This window comes from Streptopelia decaocto (genome assembly GCF_964273445.1).
Source record: "Streptopelia decaocto genome assembly, chromosome: Z".
In the NCBI taxonomy this organism is placed as follows: domain Eukaryota; kingdom Metazoa; phylum Chordata; class Aves; order Columbiformes; family Columbidae; genus Streptopelia; species Streptopelia decaocto.
The window spans coordinates 47812814-47836378 of NC_138657.1; the positions used below are offsets into that span (position 1 = coordinate 47812814).

The 23565-nt window shown below is 41.5% G+C and overlaps 1 protein-coding gene across 5 annotated transcripts in view; it reads right to left on the reverse strand.

Annotated features, from left to right (window-relative positions):
- The window catches only part of SEMA6A (semaphorin 6A), a 116628-nt gene that overhangs the window by 60286 nt on the left and 32777 nt on the right, over nt 1-23565 (reverse strand). For all 5 annotated transcript variants that reach the window (XM_082074649.1, XM_082074650.1, XM_082074651.1 and 2 more), the window contains exons 2-3: nt 4321-4458; nt 1549-1666 (exon numbers count right to left, since the gene is read on the reverse strand). In XM_082074649.1, coding sequence (XP_081930775.1) covers nt 1549-1666; nt 4321-4420 — 218 coding nt within the window. In that variant the 5' untranslated portion in view covers nt 4421-4458. The remainder of the gene's footprint in view (nt 1-1548; nt 1667-4320; nt 4459-23565) is intronic.

The window sequence follows — 23565 nt, forward strand, 5'->3', positions numbered from 1 at the left end:
GAGAGATTCAGGCTGGACATGAGGAAAAAATTTTTTACAATGAGGGTGGTAAAACACTTGCACAGGTTGCCCAGATTCGTGGTGGATGCCCCATCCCTGAAGACATTCAAGGTCAGGTTGGACAGGGCTCTGAGCAACCTGATCTGGTTGAAGATGTCCCTGCTCATTGCAGGGGGGTTGGACTGGATGACCTTTAAAGGTCCCTTGCAACCCAAACTATACTATTATTCTATGAGTGAGAACCCAGAACTCTGCCACCCAGATCTCATACAAACTGGCATGTGTGGGAAACCGAAAGAAGCTGCATTTAGCAGGTATGGCTGCAACACCTGGGTAGGTCAGCAGGTCAAACTGTGGTCTTCCTGAAGCCAGGGACATGGCCATGTAAAAAACAGCTTTCTGCTCATGTAACACAACTAATTACTTGGTGCAGAATGGAGATCAACAGACAAACCTCCACCACAGGACACATGCGACCACCCAGAAAATGGGGAGTGGCTGTTTGAAAAGGAAGCCAGGCAGCTCCTGAAGGCTGCCAAGGGCTTTGAGGACAGGGCTGGTAGCGAGAGGCTGCCTGTTCAGCAGCTGTTCCCTCTCACCTCCTGGCCATCCCACCCACCACCTCTCCCATCTGCAGCAACAGCCTGGCTCTCTGTGGCACACACAGAAGGGTGCATATTTCTCTGATGGAGGAGAAGGATCAGAAAACTGTCAGGAAATATGCTGTTACCAGAGGGGCAGCTTGCAGGGAGGTCCCAAATAAGGTCTGGGTCCAAGAGCTCCTAAACTGGACTATCCACTCCTGCTAACCTGGACCTTTCTTGCATTTATCTTGTGACCATCAGGTAATTCCCAGTCTAGGAAGTGTTAATGTCAGATCTGTACCAGGTTGGCAGCTGTGTAAATTGGTGTAGCTCCACTGAAGCTGATGGTGCCATGCTGAGGTAAGCAAACAGAATGAGTGGCCTTATATGCAATTTTTCTAAAAAGGCATGTGCTCGTATCTACACAGTACAGCTCTCCAAAAAAATCCAGACACCAAATTCAATTAACCTCGCCAGGTACATCAACAAAAAAGCAGCAAACATGTTTATTTCTTTTTTTTGTCTTAAGATATCAAAAACATGCCTAAACCAGCAATGTTACAGTTTAATAACCCTTATCTAAACACGTATTTGTGCACCATTAGAATAATTCTCTAAAATATATCATTAATGGTGTGCACAAACAAAATTACAGGGTGATGACAGACTCTCTCCTCCATTGGGCTGAACAATTTCTCTGGCAACTTCACTCTTGTTGGACTCAAAGAAAGGCAGAGGTGTGTAGTCCTGAAAGAACTCTCCCAGCACCTTGCAAAACTGAACCTTAGTTGATCAGCTAACAAGCTTTCAAATATGTTTTACTAACAGGCTGCAAACCGCTCTCTTAGTCATGAAAATCCTAAAAATAACATGGTGAGCAGAAAAGAACTCAGAATATGCCTTGTCTTCTCCTTCCTCCTCTGAAAGCATCAAGGGAGGCGTGGCTGAGCAGGGGACCACTGACCTAGCAGCAACGTAGAGAGTCCTGTTCATGACCATGACCAGCTGGATGTCCAGCCGGTGCCTCTGCGTAGTGTTCCGCCCTGGTTTGTGACCCACAAACACCGGATACTGTCTTGTATCTGTGGGAAGGGAAAAAAAATAAAACAGGGTCAAAAGAGAATCTTAAGCTGAAACCATGCAACACAGAGCTCTATGGGGTCCAGCTACAGTCAAAACCTGTGGTTTCTGTTTTGCCCTGGGGCCATGGCCTGGGCTTGGAAGGCATGAGCACAGACGGCTGGAGCGTTTTTGAAGCTTACAGTCTTTGCATCTGCAAAGGAGAAACCCATCACCTTTGTAGAAAACAAAAAATGTGAGGTTTTTTAGAGCGTAAAGCTGTTCTGGCGCTATTGGCATAAAGGTACACAGTACTTCTTCACAGTTTTTCTTTCACTGCTTGCAGAGCTTAAATGCTCACTCCTGGCTGCCAAAGTGTGTATAGCAGGACAAAGGGGTTTCACAGTGGCCCATCAATCATCACAGTGACTGGACTGGTAGTGGTTAAAGCAAAAGACTTGGTTCTCCTTGGTTCAAGCTGCCAGCTCCCTGTTTTTCCTACAGGATTGGACTGCCACCACAGAACAGCTGTGGGGATTTCTGAGAAATGGTGGGAAACCACCACTTGAACTTTATAAAATGAAAGTCACTGCATATTATTTTGGCAACCAGTCTGATACTCCAGTTCTTCTGGCAACTGGACAACAATACTGACTGGAAGCCCTGTACTAAGTTTATGCTATGAACAAGTTAGCTTTATGCCCCACTCTACCAGACAGCAAGGACATTCACTCTATTCCCATGATTTTTTTGGTGCAACCTCAGCATACACAGAATGTGCTGCTGCTCCCCAGATCTGTCTGTACAATCTATAGCAACTGTAAACACTTCTGACCAAGAGCCACATTGCTGTTGGACTTCATACATATACGTGATCATGACACCTAGATGCACAGACTAGGGAGCTAGTCGTGTAAATAAAATGACAGAAGACAGGATGAGGATAAACCTCTGATGAGCATCATCACCACTGCAGAACTGCTGCATGTGCATGTTATAGAAAGCTGACTAGCATCTAGCTATGCCTGAGCCTCTTCCCCATCAATATGCTTTCACAGAAACACGGAGCTGTTGGAGGGAGTCTGTTTCTTCAGAAACTCAGCTACTGCTGTAGTGTTTTCAGCTATTGTCCTCTCAAAGTAATTTTCCTGTTAAGCTTGGTCAAAGTATTGATTGTACTTTGGCTTCAGCAAAGCACTTGAGAGTGCCATGTGTCAGAAAGCCTAGTGATAAAACTGTAAAGAAACAGGAACATCCCTGCAAATGAGATACTGAGAACTCTTGGAGGAACAAATTAAGATAAACTCAGGCAGGATTTACATTCAGAAGCTTATTCCTTCTGACTAAGTCCTACATGCAAAATTCCAAGTTTAACTGTCAAGCTGGTCTCTGTCCAATAGCCTTTCCTCTGTAACTCACAGATCTGAGCTGGGTTCTTGTACATTCATGTGCCTTCCAGCATGCTGAGCTGCAGAGGAAGGAGTTATTCTGTGTTCTGTTTCTCCAAAGGGATCAAGATTGGCTATTTCTGCATTAGCAATGATGATTAACATCACCCTTCTGGAGGGTGAAAATGTTGGTGCTGAAGACCTAGTGTTCACACTAGACATGTTTCAGCAGGGTGTGCTTCAGAGCACTTCTGTCCTGCTCTTGTATCCCAGATGCCTATTAGCATTTGGAGCACATCAAGTGCACCCCTGGATTCTGTCTTTCAGCTCGGTCTTATCCATGACAGACAAGCTTATGGGTGCCAAGGCCAACTCAAAGCACAGTAAGCGAGGACAATCAAGAAATTAAATTAAAGTTCCTGACCCAAAGTAGACTTAAGCACACTCACTGCTGACTTGCTGCTTTTTAGCATACTTTTACAGACCCAGGCACTAGAATTTGTTTAAAATATCTGAACCTTTGGGACTTCAGAAGACTTTTCTTTACAGTAATTGAGTGGAGGTAAATGTGAAAGAATCAGTTATGCTAAGCCTGACTTGCATGGCAAAAGGCACAGAAAGCTCTTCACCTGTTTAACCACCAAATCTCAACACACACTTGCAGTTGTCAGTGTTACTCTAGATTTTTGAGAGTTTGCCAATTACTGCCAGTAAGAAAGAAGAGAGATTCTCTTACAAAAGATTCTTTGTCTTGATTTGGTTTCTAGCTACATTTCCAGCTTAGCAAAAAATAACTAATGCTAAAGTGGAATCTGTGAGAGCTCTAAAGAAATAAGTTCAAGTATGTGTATTAGACCAAAGAATTATGTTTTCAGAGCTCAGTTACTTTAGTATAGTATGCTTGACAGTCTGAGTGCTTCACTGGTTATCCAGAACTACATTTTCACAAGTCAGGTGAAGAACACTTGGATTAAGGGGCAGGAAGGGGAGGAGGCTTCCTTCCTTTGCTGCAGGATAGATCAAGATACTTGGTTTGATTATGCTACTGAAGTGTCTCTGTTTGCAAAGGACAAAGGCTATGTTTTTGGAAGATCAAGCAGTTTACCACCCAGTAATGTGTCAACGTGAAAAAGTCCTATTCCTATATCAGTATCTGAGAAAATAAATTGGATCATCTGGAGACATTAAGAAAAAAAACAATATTCATTGCAACCGTAACAAAATACCGTTGCCTTGAAGACCCCTGATTGGTATTAAGTAAATGAACTCTTCTGGCCTCTTATACTTACAGTTGCCATGCGAAATACTGATTGGCTCAGAATCTTCTGGGAAACCAGCCCCAGCAAAGTGTAGCAGTGTGAAATATAGCAGCAAGGCTTCTGACCTCATAGTAGTTCAGCTGGGAGGCTTCACTTCTTCACTTCACCCTGTGGAAGACAAACAAGGCCTTAAGCGTCTTCAGTCTGTGCCGTTTTAACCACTGCAAACAGAAAGCTAAAAAGAGTCAATGGAAAGCACAGGGAGTTTTCCTCTCCCTCAAGCCTCTCACTGTACCTGCAGAGGTATCTCATGTTTCTAAGCAGAAACTGCCTTACTGGGCCAGTGTCCCTTTAGCCAATGCCCCAGCAATGCCACATCTGTGAGTTATGAAGAATTTTCTGCCTCAGCTGCTTATATGCAACAAAGAAACTTTGTCTCCTGCACTGATCAACAGTTGACAAGAGTTTTGCAGGAAATACTTTGTTTTCCCCGTCTTTGGTTTGCATAATTACATGATGACACCATGACACACACCATAAATAAATAACAAAAAAAACCCACACTAGATTATTGTGGTTAAAAAGAGATTAGGGGTTATACTACAGAACTGATTCCTACCCTGTAGAGTTGTGCATCAAGTGAAGAAACACTGAGAGAGCTTGATGGAGCATGCAGAACATGTCATTGGGCCTTACCGTAAAAATATGTACCCACAAATTTAGGTGCCATAAAACCAACACTCCAGCTTGTGACAAAATAAGGGAGAACAGAACTGTCTAAAACCATCATTTTTTCCCTGTGTTCTAGTGATGCATTCACTCATTCACATTTCATGTACAAAAATATCCCTAAATCTTGAAGATAAAAGGAACCACAGGGGCCTTTGGATACAGTGAAAGAAAACAGCACGTAATACAGTAAATAGCTCATAACTCCCAGGCAAATTTCACACAGATGTTGATCTGCAGGGGAAATCAGTGTAAAAGTGGGGTTTTCTTTTCATCCTTTCCAGAGTTTCAAACCTCTGATGCCGCCAGCCAAGGATTCCTTTTGAACAAAGGTATTTTACAGTAGTCTGTCAGTTATTCAAGATTTACAGGCATAAAGTCAAACTTCATAACCTACACAGTCTTTGAAACTTAATTTGGCAAACAAAGTGCTAACTTGCCCTTCTGCAACACCATTTTATATTAGATACCTATGTCTCCTTTCTTGATGCCAAAAAAGGCATCAACAAGTCTTGAGTGTTGCATTTTCATTTGTAATTTCACAGATACAGCTGATTCCTCATCTTTCACCCAACTGAAAAATGTCACAATAATTAATTTGCCTTATCAGATATTTGCTTTCAAATAAAATATCAGCTCCTATAACTGGATTGGAATAAGGACTCTGGTGATATGATCTATAGGGACTAATGATTTATTATACTCTGTGTTTGCCTATTATTATTCAAACACACAAACTGGACACTTGGCTGACTCTCTACTTCTGTTAACAAAATAACTGAGAGACTGAATTAGACTGAGACTAGAAAAAATTAAATGTAATGTCAGACAATGACTGACACCTTAACTGAACAAAGTGTCAGACGGATGGCAAAGGATAAAAATACGAAGAATAAATGCAACACAATGCAGACACTGTCTGCCTGTTATACCTTATGTGAGAACGTATACTAGAAGATAGTACACACAAGCCCCAAGAGAAGCATTTCCATCTAGCACTGGTTAGGCCGATAGCTGTGTATGATTACTGACACAGCTATGTCTGCCTGCAGACACTTTCTCTACCTGTTTCCTCCATTTGTCTCTTTAATCACCTCTTATATTTTCTCTTGACTCTCAGCTCTCTGGGGCAGGAATTGTTCCTATTTGTTTCCATGTCCAGTGAAACACCATTTGGGGCCATGAGGAATGTCCAAAGTAGAAACAAGCAGCAGAATTAAATATAATTCTGGGGAACACACTTTCCCTCAAAAGGTTGAATTAAAAGTGAGATATATACATTGAAGGTGTTAATTCCTTTCTATACAACTTCATTTTTCCCCTTAAAAATTTTGTGCCTGTAGGTTCAATGCAAAGCGACAAAAGTGTGTTAATACACAAATAAAATTAAATTCTTTCTTTCTTGAAATTGTTACAGTCCAATGCAGAAGTCTTTTCTGAAATGCACAGGAGGACCACCAGTTTAACAGGAAGAAACTTAGCAAGCAATCCAGTTCTTCCACTTAAACCTTACTCATCCACAGTCATCAGTCTCTAAGCTGACAGTTCAAACCCCTTGGCTCACAATGAGACTCCGGAGCGTAAGAAAAGCTGCTCTCTGTTACTCCCTATCAGCACATTATCCCCTATCTAGCAATGTGTGTATGCTATGAAGAAAGAGTATGGTACCGCAGACATATTGCTGCCACTCCACTTCAGAGCTTGAAAAACTTCTCCCATGGGCAGTTCTGCACCATCATTCCCTCCTTCTCATGCAGACACGTGTACTCCACGTAAATGTATACAGGAGACAGCTTCCATGAAAATGAGCAATGCACAGCACTCTTATTTGTTGTTTTATGTACATGTTATTGGGCCAGATCTTTTTTCTTTTACCTGAATAGAATTAATGGACAAATGAACTGACATATTGCCTTCTAACAAAGACTAGTGCATCTTTAAGTATATGATATTCTCTGTCATTCTTAAGGGTAGCTTCTGGGAAAGAAAAGAAGAAGAAGAGAGAAAAAAAGCATAATACTGTTGCTGTAGTGCTAACATAGTTGTTCGAATCCATACAAAGTAAATGCAAAATGTTTACTTAAATCTGTCAATGATTCAAGTGGACTGCACATCTGTATCAATGCCTGTGCCAATAAAGTAACATCAAATAGGTCTCATGTTGCATTCAAAGGCAGCTTTTTACTAGGACATAATTATTCAAACATAAGATTACTTTTGCTGTTCTTACAATGGTGGAAAGAGCTGTACTATTTCCATGGAATTTCAGAAAAGTGCTGATTCGAGAAGGTCACATTTATTTTTAGTACGAATTTCCTTTTCAGCAAATACTCATCTCTGGTTGGGCTCCTGGGAGTGATGCAAATGTTCTCACTTGCAACTGTGCTGAAACTACCTTCTAATCGAAAATGCTTGTTAACGCAGTGTCTGATGAAGCATGAGTAGCCAGACGGTGATGCCCAGCAAGTACAGACACTGTCTTCAAATAAAGGTTTTACAAACACCGATGGAGAGATCTTCAGTCAATATAGACCACTGCAGTTCAATCTGGCCTGCATTAGGCCATACTGATTGAGAGAGAACTGTCTCTGAGAACTTCAGTTCTCCCTCTTCAAAACATGATTACTGCTCCTGCTGAAAGAAGCTACAGGTGACAAGAAGACTGAGTTTTGGTGGTGTTCATTTATTAGCAAACATGCTAATAAAATACAGTCCTCCAAATGCATGTTTTATAAATCTATGTCTAACACAATAACTGGTAGCCATTGAGCCGGTGGAGTAGATGAGACTTCTTCCAAGCTTCACAAAAAACCCAACTAATCTGCTTCTTTCATGCTTAAGACCAATGCAAATATAACTTTACACACGATACTTTGGTGCTCTTTCTTCTTTCTGAAGTTGAGTGCTTCAAATAGCTATGTAAGATGACTTGTTCCTGTTACGTATGTTTTCTCTCCTTTCTGTTATATTATGATCAAGTATAAATAAACCATATGATTTCTTAACCTGTATGGAAATTGAAGTTTTGCCTTCCTACACGGAATAAACTTTTCTGTGTACACTACAGCCCAAGGGTGAACCACCTCCATGTAGAATGTTTGGACACTAGTGCAATATAGTTCTATTACTATTATATTTACTCACTCAAAGACTACGTATAAATTTAAATACACATATTCATATACATATATCCTCCCCACCTGTCCCAGATGCTCGACATAGGGGCATTTAATTTTGTAAAAATCATGCTGCTGTTAGGAAGGAGTTTCTGAAGCTTAGAAAGTAAAAATCATTCCAAACCAAGTATAAAAGTCTGATTTTTGTGTGCCAAGTGCCCTCCACCATGGCTATCCACAGCTACCTGAGCCAACATGAAGCCACCATAACGAGCTTTTCGCTGTCTGATATTTTTAGGAATTAGGGATCAACAGTCTGGGCGGAAATACATATAGAATAGGTGCTTGGCTAAATAAATGGTTACATAGCTGCTGCCATAATACCCTGGTAACCATGTTACTGTATTTACAGTTTTAAGTTCCAGAAGGGTTATACAAATCACATTAAACATGCTAAATGGAAGAGCTAACTTCCTGGTAAACGCCATAAAATTGTAAGGCCAGATTTAATCTTGAGAACAAATTTAAGAGCAACAGCAATGGCAGCATAGACACATCTATAAATAACTTCCTTCCCTACAGTGGCACCAGGGTCCTGGCTTCTCTCCTCAACCACCTGGATCTCGCTGTGTCCCCATCCTGCAGTTTGTTTGCCGACAGTTCTTCCAGCACAGCCAGATTCACCCTCCAGCCCTGCCCTTCCTCCTCTTCCTCCTCCTCTTCCTCCTCCTCACTGCCCTGCACTTTCTGGCCGTATAAACCAGCTGCTGGTTCTCTCCCGAGGCTGCTGTACCGGCACCTCTGCTCCTTACCCCTGTCTCGGCTTGCTCAGTCATTTCTGTGTCACATCAAGAGGAATAAATGTACAAATTCAGTCAGGCTGGCAGAAGAGAGAAAAGGACTTTCTTCCATATTAGAAAACCTCCCATCTTGCTGCTTTGGCCGCACTGTATGTTCAGCTAACCCCATTGGAACTCCAAGTAAAATCAAAGTATATAATCATGTCAGAATTTTCCCATGGCACAGTAAACCCGCTCAGTAATGGAGAGATCTTGTTATATTCATTTATTTCAAACCTTCTTTATACTATGATGGGCTGTGTTCATACACGACAGCTGCACTTCGATCCACAAATTATTAAGCTTAATGTGTGAATTACCAGACAAAATTGAATGGTCTGTGTTATGCATGAAGCAAGACCACATAATCTAATGGCCATAAAAAACAGGGCTGTCTTAAAAAAGTTCTTTTGTTTCTGCAAACATGTAGAAATGACTTATTCTTCAAAAAGACAGTAAACCTAGCAAGAAGGAACAACATTTAATCAAACAGTGAGGAAACTAAAAACTGAAGCTATATGAATTTGAACGAAATATGTGCGACAAGAAAAAGTAGCAGCCTCTGTGAAACGACTCTTGAAATACTCAGCAAATAGCACTTCCCATCACAATCAGCTTTTCCTTTCCTACCCTGGGAAAAACAAAGGAACCACAAAGAAAAGCAGAGAAGAGACTGTTTTGAGTTGCATAACAGAGGTAACAAAAACATTTTAGACTCCCCTGCAGTAAGAGATTTAAAGGCATGCAAATGAATCAGAAACCCAAATCCTACTTCAGTGTCTTATTGAAAGAGACTTCCAGAGCAAGATCTATCTATCCATGCAGAAAAAGCACATACTGATCTACGCAGCACATGCTTTGCCACAGAGCCCAGAGATCTGCCGGACGGCCTGACTACTGTTCCCTGCCATGGTACAGATTTGCCATGCGATGCTGGCAAGCACCCTTCATCTCCTTTGGCTAAGCCTTTGGAAACCTCTGAGTAGAAAACACCGCTACTGCTATTTACCCCTTTAAATTCACAGTTCCTAGAAAGTGAAAGACAAGAGTTCTGTGCAAGTCAGAGAAAGAAATTAGGAATAACGCATCAAAACACTTACAAAAAAGAAAGGAATACAACCTGCAGGCTGCAGCTTCCAGGAAACAAGGAAAGTTAGGCCGGCACAGCAGAGCTGTTTGGGAGAGCAACCTTCATCTACGCTTGTTTGGGTGGTGGGCAAGCTGCTGCTCAGCCACCTTGCACGGCTGCACCTGGCAGCAGGAAGGATGGTGCAAAATGCCCAGGCTGAGTGGTGCCAAGGGCCTCAGACAGATGTGAGTGAACAGAAGCTCAGCGGGTGCTTGGGGAGCTCAAGAGAGAGGAGACACAAGTGGCTACCAGCAAGACACAGCGTGGAGTGCCAGACCTGACAACTGAATTGGCACATGACAGGACAGTGCCCAGGATGGCCAGCTCTTCTGCTTGTATTGTCCTTTCTCTAGTGATTCATGCTCAGTCACCAGAATGGTGGTGCAGGTGGCCACAGAGACTTAATGCCAACTCTATGCCCATCATCACTACCAACCTTCAGTATCTTTTTGTGACTGATGGTGCAGCCATCATCTATCTTTCCTCTCCTGTCCTGCTCCTGTTGTCTCTACAGCTGGCCATTCATTTCATGTAGCGAAAAAAGCACTCTAGCACTCCAGGTAGCTGGCCCTTACGACAGGGAGGCTGCATTGGGATATTCACCTGCACTCCTTCAAATCATGTGGTGGCAAGAGGTCCCTCCTGAATAAGGAGAAAGAGGCAGTGCCCAGGGGAAGCCTCCCACTCTCCAACATCCCTGTTGACCCTATATTATGTGTATGAAGCACGCTCCATCGCATCTTTTGTTGTATCAACAAGTTCTCCCTGACCATAAGAGGAATGCAGGGGTGCCCTCTGGTATACACACTTTACTACCATTTTAACTGGATTCAGTACTGCTTACTCATTGCCCAGCTGCTGTGGGCTGCATGCCAGATGTGACTATTAGGCCCAAGGGAAAGACACCAGTGAGAGCGATTTTGCCTCATATAGTAAGCAACAGCATCTACCTTCATTAAAAAGAACAATACAAACTTCAGTGCTAGTTAGATGAAGCACAGATACAGGGACCATACGGATCTTCCCACTAAGACTTGCAAAAAAGCAAATCTAAAATAAAATTTTGGCCAAAATACAAAGTACTTTTCAACCAAGTTTCACGGATACTTGCTTATTTTGTTCAGGTTTGTGCAAACGTGAGTCCTTACCAGCTTTTTCTCTCCTCGTTTGCAACTTTACAAGCTGTACATCACGCACAATAATGTCAGCTATGATATGTAACATCACTACCTCCTGCTTCAGTAAGTGATAAGCTGAAAAGATCTGGACAACCCCCAGGCAGCACTGATGAGCCTCGGCCTGCCGAATGGTAGTAGCAGGTGTCAAATCAGTAGGCAAAACTCAGCATGCTTAATGCTGGCAACCTGTCTTGTCAAGATCAACATTACTGCTTGATTCAGTGCAGTGCAAAAAGAAAACGTAAAGAACAAATGGAGGTCTAAATAGGAGAAACCTTCTGCTGACCCGAGTGAGACATCCCCGATGACTGCAGTGTTAATAGGATGCTGCTGTTCAGAGAGGGAACAGTCAGATGGAAGATGAACATCTCCCAGATGGAATTAGAAGCATCTCAGGCCTATCGATTTTGGTTGTAACCTTTACTGTAAATAGTCCATAGGGGCCTCATCAGCCACCTGTTCAGTGATATTTGCATTGAAATATAGAGCCAACGCAAATGAGAAAATGGCCACAGTTCCTTGCTAAAGCATCTGCTCTGTTCCATCCCTCTGTCTATGCATCCCCAGCAGCAGCAAAAGTGCAGGTTTTAGAGGAAGAGGTAATGCAGGGGCACTAGCTCTCTCACATGGCACCAGAAACAATGAACGCTCCATTTGTCACGATGTTGATGGTGGTGGCAGTGGTATTATATCATGCAATATTTCACTTTCTAATAATTGCTCAGTTTCATACTGAAATCAGGCTTGCCAAAACTGGGAGGAAAGCCATCTGTGCCTGGAGAATGACTGCCAGAAACATTTGCAATTTTATTTTGGGGTTATAGACCTGCAGAATGGAACAAAGGCAAAGTCTAAATAACCCCTTTCACTCACCACTCCCAACCACAGAGAGCAACAGACCTAACTCTGGAACAGCTTGGTAGGTCATTACAAAGATGTCTTTATTATTTTTAAAAGCCTCACTCATTGAAGAGATAAAAATAGTTCTATTGATTATTTGTGGGACTTCAGCAAACCTCTGTCAAGATTTTGAATTGATTTAAGAACTAAATGTAGCAATCTCTGCCTTTTGACAGGACGCCATCTCTAATACATACTTTGCTATTTCATCTCAGAATGCTTAATAGAAAACAGATACACTACCAGCAACACCATTACTCTCCCCAGCCCCCACTTTGCCTGGGAAATATCAGTGCCAGTCAACTGACCTTCTAGTCTCTCATCTGATGGATGGAATAAAAATTACATCACTGCAGGTGACCCAAAGCTGTAACGGGAAAGAAATGTGGTCTCCCTTTGTCTTCCTCCCCTTTTAGATAGCAAAGGTGAAACACAATGCCTGATACGTTTTCACAACAATACTGACAACTGTCACTGATTAAAAGTTTGACACTGCTCTGCAGACATTTTCTCAGCTGCCACATGCCTGCTGTAAACATAACATTGGGATCGGGCAGTAATCCTAAAACAATCCCTACAGCTCAGCCAACTCTTCAGGTCACATTCCCTCAGATACTTAGCATTTGCTTCCTTTCACTGCTGGTACATACTTAAATGGATTGCAGTCCCTCTTCACCCTCTAAGCAGGAAGAAAACCTTAATTTCCAGTCCTCTTACATCTGCAAAACAGATCAGATCAATATACAAGGGCATAGGTTAACTTTGAAAAATAAGTTAGGATCCCATACAACATACTACTGTGTTTAAAGCTCAATGTAATCACAAACAGTTCTCCTTTGCTTTTTGTTAATCCAAGAAACGTTCATACATACATTTAGTGCATGAGCCCTGGCTGTATTCTTCAGGAAACTTGTCCCATTTATTTGAAATGAAACCGTCAATTTTTAAGGTCATAAAACAGTAGAAAAATACAAATCCTCACATTTAAGTCAGCTGTTAAGTAACCAGAGAATAATGGTTAGCTTTTGTGCAATTTAGCCAGTTCTGGTCCTAAATCCATTTATGCAGAAATTGACCCATTAACCTAATTTCATTCACCTGAGTGAAAGAGCAAGTTTTTCAGAGTATTTTTTCAAAAATCACCAATCAATTTGGTCATGATGTGGTTTGATACAACTTCAAACTACACCCCCTACCCTCAAAATGTGAATGAAATCTACTGTAACACTGCAAACGCTAAGAGCAGACATTACCATTGACGTATCAATTACTCCAGCTGTGGACACCAGACTACCCAAAAGTGCTTTGCCCCAACAGCCACCTCGAGGGAGGCCACCACTTGCTCCACACTGCAATAGTCTAGTCACAGCAACAGGATAACTCAGGCTAAATGTCAGCATCGTATTCTGGGGAAGGCTGCTCTGCACGAGGACAGGCAGACACACTGTGGTCAGGCAAGCTGATTCTTACAGGTGGAAAAAAAGGTAAGGCTTTTCCCTCTGGAAATCAGGCAAACTCATCAGGATAAGTTATATTTGTCTCTGACAGGTAAATAAATGCAGGTAAGCAAACAGTTATCAACACATATTTATAATTTCAGCCCCTAATTTGTTTATGAAATCAGATTTCTGAAGTTTCTCTGCACCTTGCAGAAGAGTATGAAATAGATTACCGCAGAAATGAAAAATGTCCACAGAACAAATGTAAGCCCTGAGGGAAATTCTAAAGATGCCTGTGGATAAGAACGAGCAGGTAGGGGAAAAAAAAAAAAACGCAGAAGATTCTGAGTGCTAAGAAAACAATAAAATTGACTGGGAATATTGTCTCTCAGCACTACCTCTGATACCTCTCTCCCTCAGACATCCACCCATTCACATGTGCCCATATATTCATAGATGTTCACCCAAATTTAAAAGGCTCAGATATCACAGGAAATGTTTTTTATGAAAAGGTTAGAGAATTTCATAGATCTCTCTCTATCTTTCGTGATTACTCTTTGTTGTCCCATGCTTCTTGCTGATATTTTTGGAAACCTTAAAGGAGTGGAATAAATCTGACTCTGAGACAGAAAATCTATGTAGTTTGCTTTTCCTCTGAGATGAGCATGATGCTTGCAATAATCCAGTTCCTGCAGTTTGCTAGTAATTGCTAGCTGCAAGTGTCAGACTCAGAGCCATGCTCTGCCTAGATTCATGCCCAAGAAATTCCCAAATTTTACATCACAGATAATCCAAACAGCTTTGTGGACAAGTTAATACAGGAAAGCACACTATTCTAAAGAATGTATTTTGAGTAAAGGGATCACCTCAATATGCCAACATGACACATTTTTCACTCTTCCCTTCATTTCACTGCTTCAGGGTTATGAAGAAAACAGAAAGCAAAGCAAGAAGCCAACAGCTACATAAGAAAAATCCTACTTCAGGATACTGCTGAGACAAATGATATTGTCTGTTAACCTGGACATAAGGTTAATTACTGTAACTCTATTTATTTTAAGGGAAAATGCTATATGCAGATATCATCAATTAACCTCTGAACATAAAAGTCACAATTCCTGTAATTAATAGAACAGTGTAAGATCACTCTAAATAGTGAGGGTCTGTTTTTGAGAGGAAACAGGAACTATCTGATGTGATTTCAAGGGTACAGTTAAAATTGAGGTGATGTGGGTCAGAAAAATTTTAAAAAATACTACGGTTAGACAGAGATGAGCCACATAAATACACTGCTCTCTTCTCCTGACACGCATTCACCCACATACTGAAGAATACACGCATTCTTACACATTTGTTCACACCTGTTTCCTAGCACAGCATGAAGGAATTAGAACAGCATAGAAAAGGAAGTCAAAGCAGCATTGACAAAATGCCTGTAGTACAAGTTACAAAAGCAACAGTTCTGTTATTATGTGCTTTACTTCCCTGGAAAAGCTGTGGAGAAAAAGGTTCAGTGTAGCAAGAGAGAACAAGCCCACTGAGTATGACTGCCTCAATGGGGCATGATGGATGACCTTCCTTGCGGATAGGAAAAGCCTCTAATCTGTTCCCCGGCTCACTGGTAGAGCAAGGCAAAGTCATTCTTTTCTTCTGCAGGGAATATCCTCTGCCTTTTCAATACCACGTGCAGTGTTTTTGCAAAGGACAACCCAGACTGTCACCCAGATGAGACAGCAGCCTGTTTCCAGGCCTTGCGCTAGGGCAGGCTCAGCTATGCAACCCAAAGCCCCACAGCGAGACAAAGACCTTTCTATATTGCTCGCACTTCCTATGGCTATTTTGGGAATGACCGGCTGCCTTCAGGTTCCAACTGCAAATAATGAGATACACGGGAAGAGAAGTCCTTTTTGCGGCACTAGCACAAAGCTAATGACTGATGCTGAAACATCATTATGAATATTCCAGCTAATTTTGTGGAGTTTAAAAAAAACCTACACTATGCAACAGACAGAACGCAGGCATCATCCCAGTGATTAAATAACATCCACCAGGATGGGAAGACTCTCGCTCTGGTGCTCACTGAAGAAAGTTTGGCTCTAACCAGAATAATAAGGCTTTCCCAGACAACCACAGACCTGTTCCCAAATCTTTTCCTCTTCTCCCCCAGCCTCTGCAACTTAATTCCTTAAAGTGGGAGATGCAGGAAAAGCAATGGCTGAGTGCATCTATGTGAATTCGACAAGACTGCTTGATAAGTAGGCATACACAGTTATGGGTTTTTAACAAGACTGCCAGGTGTTTTTGAAACCAAATGAATCCTTCCTAGCTTGTCTGACAGAACAGAAATTTCTGTGCAGGAACAGGAAAGAAGAGTAGCTGGCAAACTGCTGCTGTTATTTCTTACTCTGCAGTTCTGCCGCTTATATGATTTATATCAAATGCTGCAGAGTTTCCTCTAACTTTGGGTTGGCCTCAATAACGTGGACATTCAGCTGATCAGCTGCCAAGAGCCGATCTACAGCCAAGATTCAAGTTCCTGCCAGCAGATAGAAGAGAAAAAAAAAAGCACAAAAGACATTAGACCAGGAAAATCAAATTACTTTTCAATGAGGCTGAAGGCTGTATGCACAGACCACGGTGAACTCACTAAAAAAGCTTGAGGAGATCCAGGTTGCCATCAAGGTGTGACATTCACAACTGGACTCCAATCTGGCAGCCCCCATGTCAAGCCTTGCCTACATGTATGAATGATGTCTCACAGATTATGCTCCCTTGCACTGCAGAGCAGTGACTCTCCAGCCTGCACCAGAGTCACACTGTTAGCAGTTACAACTAAAGGGCATCGGTTTGTTTTTATTTATGCCAGTGGAAATGCTGATACTGACATCTGCTATTGTGGACTACCAATTCCCACCAGACTTCAGAAAGAACTATAGCTGCTCTACAGCTCATTCCATCTGCATCAGCTCAAAAGTGGTGTTGCTCTACCTATAAGCCTTCCACTTAGAAAACACTGTGTACATTTAATACTCGAATCCTCATAAAAATACACATACTTACATAAAGACTCAGTTAAAATCTACCAACTTATATGGCTTTTGGGCAAAGTCTCCTATCTAATGTGAAGAAACAGAAATACCAGATCCAAACTTCCTGTGAAATTTGAGGTTGCACTTAATATTTTAAAATAATAAATTCTCCTTTTGGTTTGAGTTGTTGCTTTCTTAGAGTAGAGCAAATTAGATGGTCATATTCAGCACTGTATTCCTTCTTGTTAAAATTTGCTTGTGAGAAATTCAAAACAGAATCTCATGGGTATTATTCTTCTGTGCTAAACATCACTACATCAAGTAAGAAACTACTGGCATGTGTATGCCCCTATATTCAACCTCTGCTTGTGAAAGTCTTTTTTGCAGCGTCTATGGCTGTATACATTGATAATTTCTGGTATCCTGAACAACAGGAGCAACACCACCTACAAAATGGTCTGTGATGGCTCAGTGAAAAAGCTTTTTGGAAGAGACCCCTCTCAATGACTTGCAGCAACAAAAACATCTAAAGGACACCCCTTCAGACATTTTCCCTCTTCTAGTGGAAAAACGTAACTTCGAAAGGAAGCACTTAACCTACAAAATCTTTTGTTGAAGCTCAGAGGGACACTGTCACCTGACACCTACTTTGCCTCAGAACTGTCAGCAACAGCTGAGGCACTTCAGTGGGACAAACAGTCCAGAGCTTCTCGATGTTCTCACAAAACTTCCAGAAAGGAGCTTACTGCTCATGGTGTCAGAAACATGTCCAGTCACAGAACAAATGCCATTCTTAGAAGACCTTGAAGAACAAATTTGTTAATAATAACAATAGTAAAAACGAGTACGTTCTCACATATTTAAAAAAATGGGAAAAAGGTGGTAATTCCCTGATAATTTACGATTACCTAATTGAATACCCGTGTCTACCACAACTTCATTCCTTAGTTTTTTTTCCCTCAGCAAATAACCATACTTTCTTTCCTCAGTGTCCTGAAAATATTACTTACTGCCCCAGATGGGACAAAACAACCTGTGCATGGTCTGCCAGGAGAAGCACCTAGACAAGAGGGGCAACACGAACCTATGATGAGCAAGACGGAGTTGCAAACTGGCAATACTCCACAATAAAGTGCTTTTATAAAGAATGGAATTGGTCTGTGAGGCTGAGAATGTTGATGCCTGCCTCCCTGGTAGAATCTGTGAGAAATGTTTGTATGCTCTCTGTCTGAATCCTAGGGAGCTCCCCACAAACCTACCCCTTCCCAGCACTTACGTTCAGGGACTCTCCCTTGTAAAAGGACTTGGCTTTCCTCACGCAAGAACAGATTTGGCTTTCCTTACAGCAGAACAGATTACTCCCCTTACTCACACACACCCTTACGTTCCCCCAAAGCTGAAAACATTATTTCTGCTGCAAGCTCATGGGGACAGATGGTATATTCCCTCCTTTTTTGGACGGCTTTAAGAAGATTGCTAGTGCTCCACATAAATAAAAAAAACAGCTCTTGATGATCCAAGGGTGACTAAACTTGGAATACACCTCTTATGTACATTTTAATAAACCTGACTTGGAGCATTATTTCTCTTAGTCGAATGCTGGTAAGCTCTGAAGGCAGGTGTTATACAGAGAAATGGTGTTAGAGAGAACAATGAAGAAGATGGAGCGGAAGCTGCTTCCCCCTGGGGCTCACCAGACACGTTCCTTCTTTTTCTGTCATTGAGACGGATCAACTTCCATGCTCTTTCTCAACTGACAGAGCTAGGCACCCTCTTTTTCCTCAGCCCACCAAATGAAAATAAGCGTTTCGCTCTGCCAGGAATGAAGCGGGTCACCCCTGCTGTGCGTTCCCCAGGGGCAGGACACAGTCATCCAGAAGAATTTTGCCTGACTGGAAATGCAAATGAGGACAAGAATCTTTTTATAACAACTTCCACTTCAGCCTCTTCTCTTGCTGTGTATGCTTAGCAATGTGCAAGAGCAAATGCATTAGGACAAAAGTGCTAAGCCACACATCCTCCACAGGGCCCTTCTGCCTAGATCTCTCTCAGGTAGGATTAATTGCACTGCATGAACCAACACACACAAACTCTATAGAAACTTTCATTTCCAATATGCCACTTTTAAGGTATTTCTAATGTAAATGCAGACAAAAGGTATGCTTTCTTTTATGACAGGCCTGAAATAAAGCGGTTCTAATTAACAAAACCAAATGCAACTTCAGAGGTAACACGGTTTTGAATACAAGGATAAGAAACCTCTCCTTTGAACTTACTCAGCAACAAAGCACTTCTCCACATTTCTTCCTTCTTATACCCTTTTCTCTTTGACTCTGCAAAGCAATACAATAGATGAATGGATGATTTTCTACAATACAATTTTATCACTGATTACTGCTTTGTCACAAAGCAACTGCACATCATCTGCAGTCAAACAACGTCCTGCATCAGCTGAACAAAGTAGTGCACTAAGCAGTTCTGTCCACGCTATCACTTCTATTGCTGGCTGGACCCAACTATAACCTAGAAGAATGTAACTTAGTGTCTGTCTGTCACTGGTGCGATTATAAAGTTACAGCTACAACCCCTATGGCAAAATACTGCTTTGGCTTAAAGTAGCACTACCAACAGAAAAGAAACATTAAAAAAAAAAAAAGGTATCTTCGTTGGCAGAAGATGCTATTGCACTGGAACACTTTTTGGTTATTTTTTCCTATAGTTGGGTTTTACCCCAAGAATGCTAGATGCTGTCCAATTTTTAAGAAAAAAAAGGCCTTGTCCTGAAAAGCTTACAGTCCACATAGACAACATATACATAAGTGGATAAAGGTGCTTTTTTCAATTTTCAGACGTGCAAGAAAAACTGTTCCCATCTGCAGTTCTTGATTCAAACACATCTTCTTTAGCCCTGTTCTTTTCCTAAGCAAAAATTTTAGTTAGCAAACTGTAAAAATATTGACAGCATTTCTGTAGCGTAACGGTCTCCATAGCTGACTTTCAGCATCCCAAACTGGTCACATCAATGTTTTGAGCTCAAACAAAAGCATTCAATTGCTGACTTCGGTCCAGCATCAAGTCCTTAAAAGCCGAAGCATTCACACATGCAAAGACATGGGACCCATTCCCCAAGACAGATGGGTTATTGCTTGCAGTTTCTGTTTCGGAAGGGACATGGCTTCGGAGCACAGTTTTGCAGTTCAATGAACACAAACATGATGATTCATCTCACTGGAAATATTCAACTCATAGTCATGCATTTGTTTAGTTTTTCCATCATTACGAACTGATCAGTCACAGCTACATTTTTTTCTAGCGATACTTACAAAAGTTACCCAAATGACAAAAGAGTTGTTATCAAATCTTTTTCTTAAACAGCAGACTTCAGAAACACTGATATTTGAAAGACCCTGGGCAGGGTCTGGGAGCAGACTGCAGAATTCACCACTCAGTCTTGGTTCAGTAAAAAGAGAAATGATGCCCCAATTTTTTTCAGTTGTCTTATGAAAGTGTCCCTTCATTCTGTCTAATCAATCAAGTTAAATTACATTTAATTATTAGACTCCAACAGCTGGTCTTAACCAGAATAATCTAATCATCACAACAAATTAACACTTTAATGCAAACCTCAGTCAATAGTACCTTGGACAAATTGAAGATTTAATATGCAAACAGTTACCAGATGATACAACTAAAAGAATGTGGTTTCACTCAACAGTCATTAAGTTTCAATTCTAGCAGTAATGGAAAGGAAGATATTAAATATTACCTTTCTTTTGGAAGGATAGCAGTAAAGAAAGAAGGAAAGAGAGAAGGAGAGAAAAAGAAAGAAAGACAGACAAAAAATTAATTACTGAAGGAGGACAGTGTCATGAGCACCAGGGACACAACAGAAGAACAAGAACAGCTTCTCAACACTTTACAGCTTTCTGTTAAAGCCACGGCCAGATCTGGTACAAAATAAACAGCAGTAGCAATTCCCTTGGGACTCCAGTGTTGTGTGAAGCTACACACAAAACACTCCACTGATGTCTCTTGGGGACCAGAGGAGGCTGAAGGTCTATTTTAGCTAACCATTCTAATTCTCCTCTCACCTTCTCCCAAACCAACACTTCAACCACAGCAGCAGCTAAAAGCCTAACTATACACTGCTTGGAAGATCTTGCACTTAATAAAGCTCTGTAAGTTTCATTTCTAAGTAGAGGTTACTAAAAATAAACATTATAAAGCTTACTAGTCTGTATGTTTGGTATCCAAAAGCAATGAAGGCTCCTGAGAGACTAGCAGGTACCTCTGAAAAAAGGCATGAACACTACCACATCTCAGTCTTTCATTGCTTACCATTTACTCCTCCCCCTCCCCTTATTTTGCTGACAGCAAGATGGACAATACATGAAAATTTGATTCTTGGTAAGCCGAGTCATGCAAATTAGCTTAATGAAATAGATGACTTTGTGTATGTCCCTTTGATACCGATTAAGCTCAAGTATCCACTCAGCTAATGACTAAAGCAATACCATGAGAGCTCTTGTAGAGGTGTCACAGCTATACTTCTTGTTTTTCTTTCTTTTTTTTTCCCAAACAGCCCTTTGCTCAGTACTTATCTGAGATCCCCCTGGTCAGAAAAACAGGCCAGCTTCCAAACAGCAGACAGGGGCAGTTAACAGCTTAAAACATGACTGATGTAACATAAAAATCTGCAGCTACTTTGCACAGCTTGTGCCTCAACATATAAAGGAGATATGCCTTTGTGCCCCCAGTTTTCAAAGCAGATTACCAGTGCACTGCAAGGGGCTGCTTTGACTCTGTAATTATAGCCATCTTAATAATGATCTGTTCGATGGCTGCCTACTGCTGGTGCCCAGACAGTTTAATCACTATGCATTCGGCTGTAGAGAACTAGCTATCCTTCCTGTCATTTAAAACATGGGACATGTTGTGTGAAGGCGGTGTAAATGAGCTTCCCCTTAACTAGCTGGCTAATACACTTTCATCATTTAAAGCCTAAATTATAAAACAGACCAGTAAAAGTGATCGTGCATTGCCACTCGTTACAAAAAGATGTTTCACCTCAGCTGCACTAGACGAACAGTCATTCCTTACCAAGCCTATACATATATTATTTATTGAGCACCAGCTGTGTGCTTGGCACTGTACAGACACAGAGAGATGCACTCCTTACTTCTGGGAAGTGTTTATACTCTAAAGTAGTGGAGTTTGTCATTCATTCCACATGTAGAAATCCTATTGACTTCACTATGGGGAGCAGTTGCAGAAGAAGTTATTAAGGCATTTGTACAAGCTGGTATAGTATCAAGTGGTGGGTACAGTGAGAGATTAAATTCAAGCAGTGCTCCTACATGGACTATGTTTTAGGCCTTGTGGAAACTACTGTGAAAGCCAACACAGAAGAGGTATGAATATACCTGAGCATATGTGAAGATGCAGAGAGATGAGGCAGTGTTACAAGCTTCAGCAACCTTTGGGCTGATGCTGGCTGCATCTACCCACATCGCACTACTACAGGGCGGCTGTCTTAATCTGTTCTCATACTATGATGCTTTCAAGGCAATACTGATGTAGTAACATCTGTCAATGGAAAAACCAATGTTCTCCAGTGCCAGTGATTTATTAGGACTCCTAAGTAAACACGAGGAGTGGGCCTAATGTGAGAAGGAGGCATGAATCACCACCACAGCCTCCAAAATGTATCTTATACTAGAGATGAAATCCTACTCTCAGATTCCTACACAGATTTCCCACACTAAAGAACAGAAGTGGCTGAAGGTACAGTTATATTTACACATGGTGGATGGAAGAACCTGGAAAAGAAATGGGGAAGAGCAAGGCTAAAGTGGGGAAAACAAGGAGCAGACCTGATTACAGGCACTGGGAAGCAGAGAACAAAGACTCTGAAAACTGAGAAGCTGAAGGTTCTGACAGGTGAAGCAGACTAGAGAGGGAGAGCTGTCATGGCATCTGGGCATGGAGGGAGAGAAACGATTGGTGAGTGCGAGATGGAGCAAAAAATACAAAGATAAAAGGACATTTCAAAATGAATACAGCTATAAAAAGACTGTGAGGCAGAAGGACAGATGCAGATATGTGTAAAAGCATCTTCAAAAGTGAAGGAACACAATTACGGGCAAAGGGACAAGAAAGGAAAAAGATTCAGAGGAGATTCATAAGAAAATGGAAATAAGAATAGGACATCAGCTGGATGGAAGGAATTGAAAGAGTAAGAAAACACATAATTAAAGCTACCATTGTGTATCATACTCATTTTCATATGGAGTCTGTGCTTGGAAATTGGCTCTCATGGGTGTGTGTTATTTTTTTCCTTTATTAACTCATCAACTTTTTAATCTTACAGAAATAATTCAAGGAGAGGGAAGGACACAGGGAAATCTTCTGTATATCAGCTGATGTATTAAAGAAGGAAAAGATGCTACCTTCCCAGCAGTTGGTTCACAGGAAGACTCCAGGTCCCAATGCTATGGCTACATCCAAATGCAGCTTAACAGTTTACGTCCCATGGGTCACTACTTTTGCCAGCACCTCTCCGTCACAAGCCATCTAACTGTCAGTAAACATTGTTGTTGTCTCAGAGATGCATTTTAATCATAAATGAAAGGGAAGGTCACTTTTAGATCATGAGTGGGAAGACAGGTGGTCCACCAAACAACAATACCACTCTTGTGAGATCCAAAGTAGAAAAACCTGGAGACTTACTGATCCAAGGGAGTTTTGCCTGTGTATGAGAATTGTCCGTATGTTTCAGAGGTGAAGGATTTGGAGTCTGGGCCCAGCTCCCTGTGTGTATCCATGTGTGGCTTGATTTATACAGTCATTGTGTCTGTTGCCTGCAGCACAGGGACTTGTTATAAAAGCACAGGAAAATGTCCTTCTGCAGAGCACC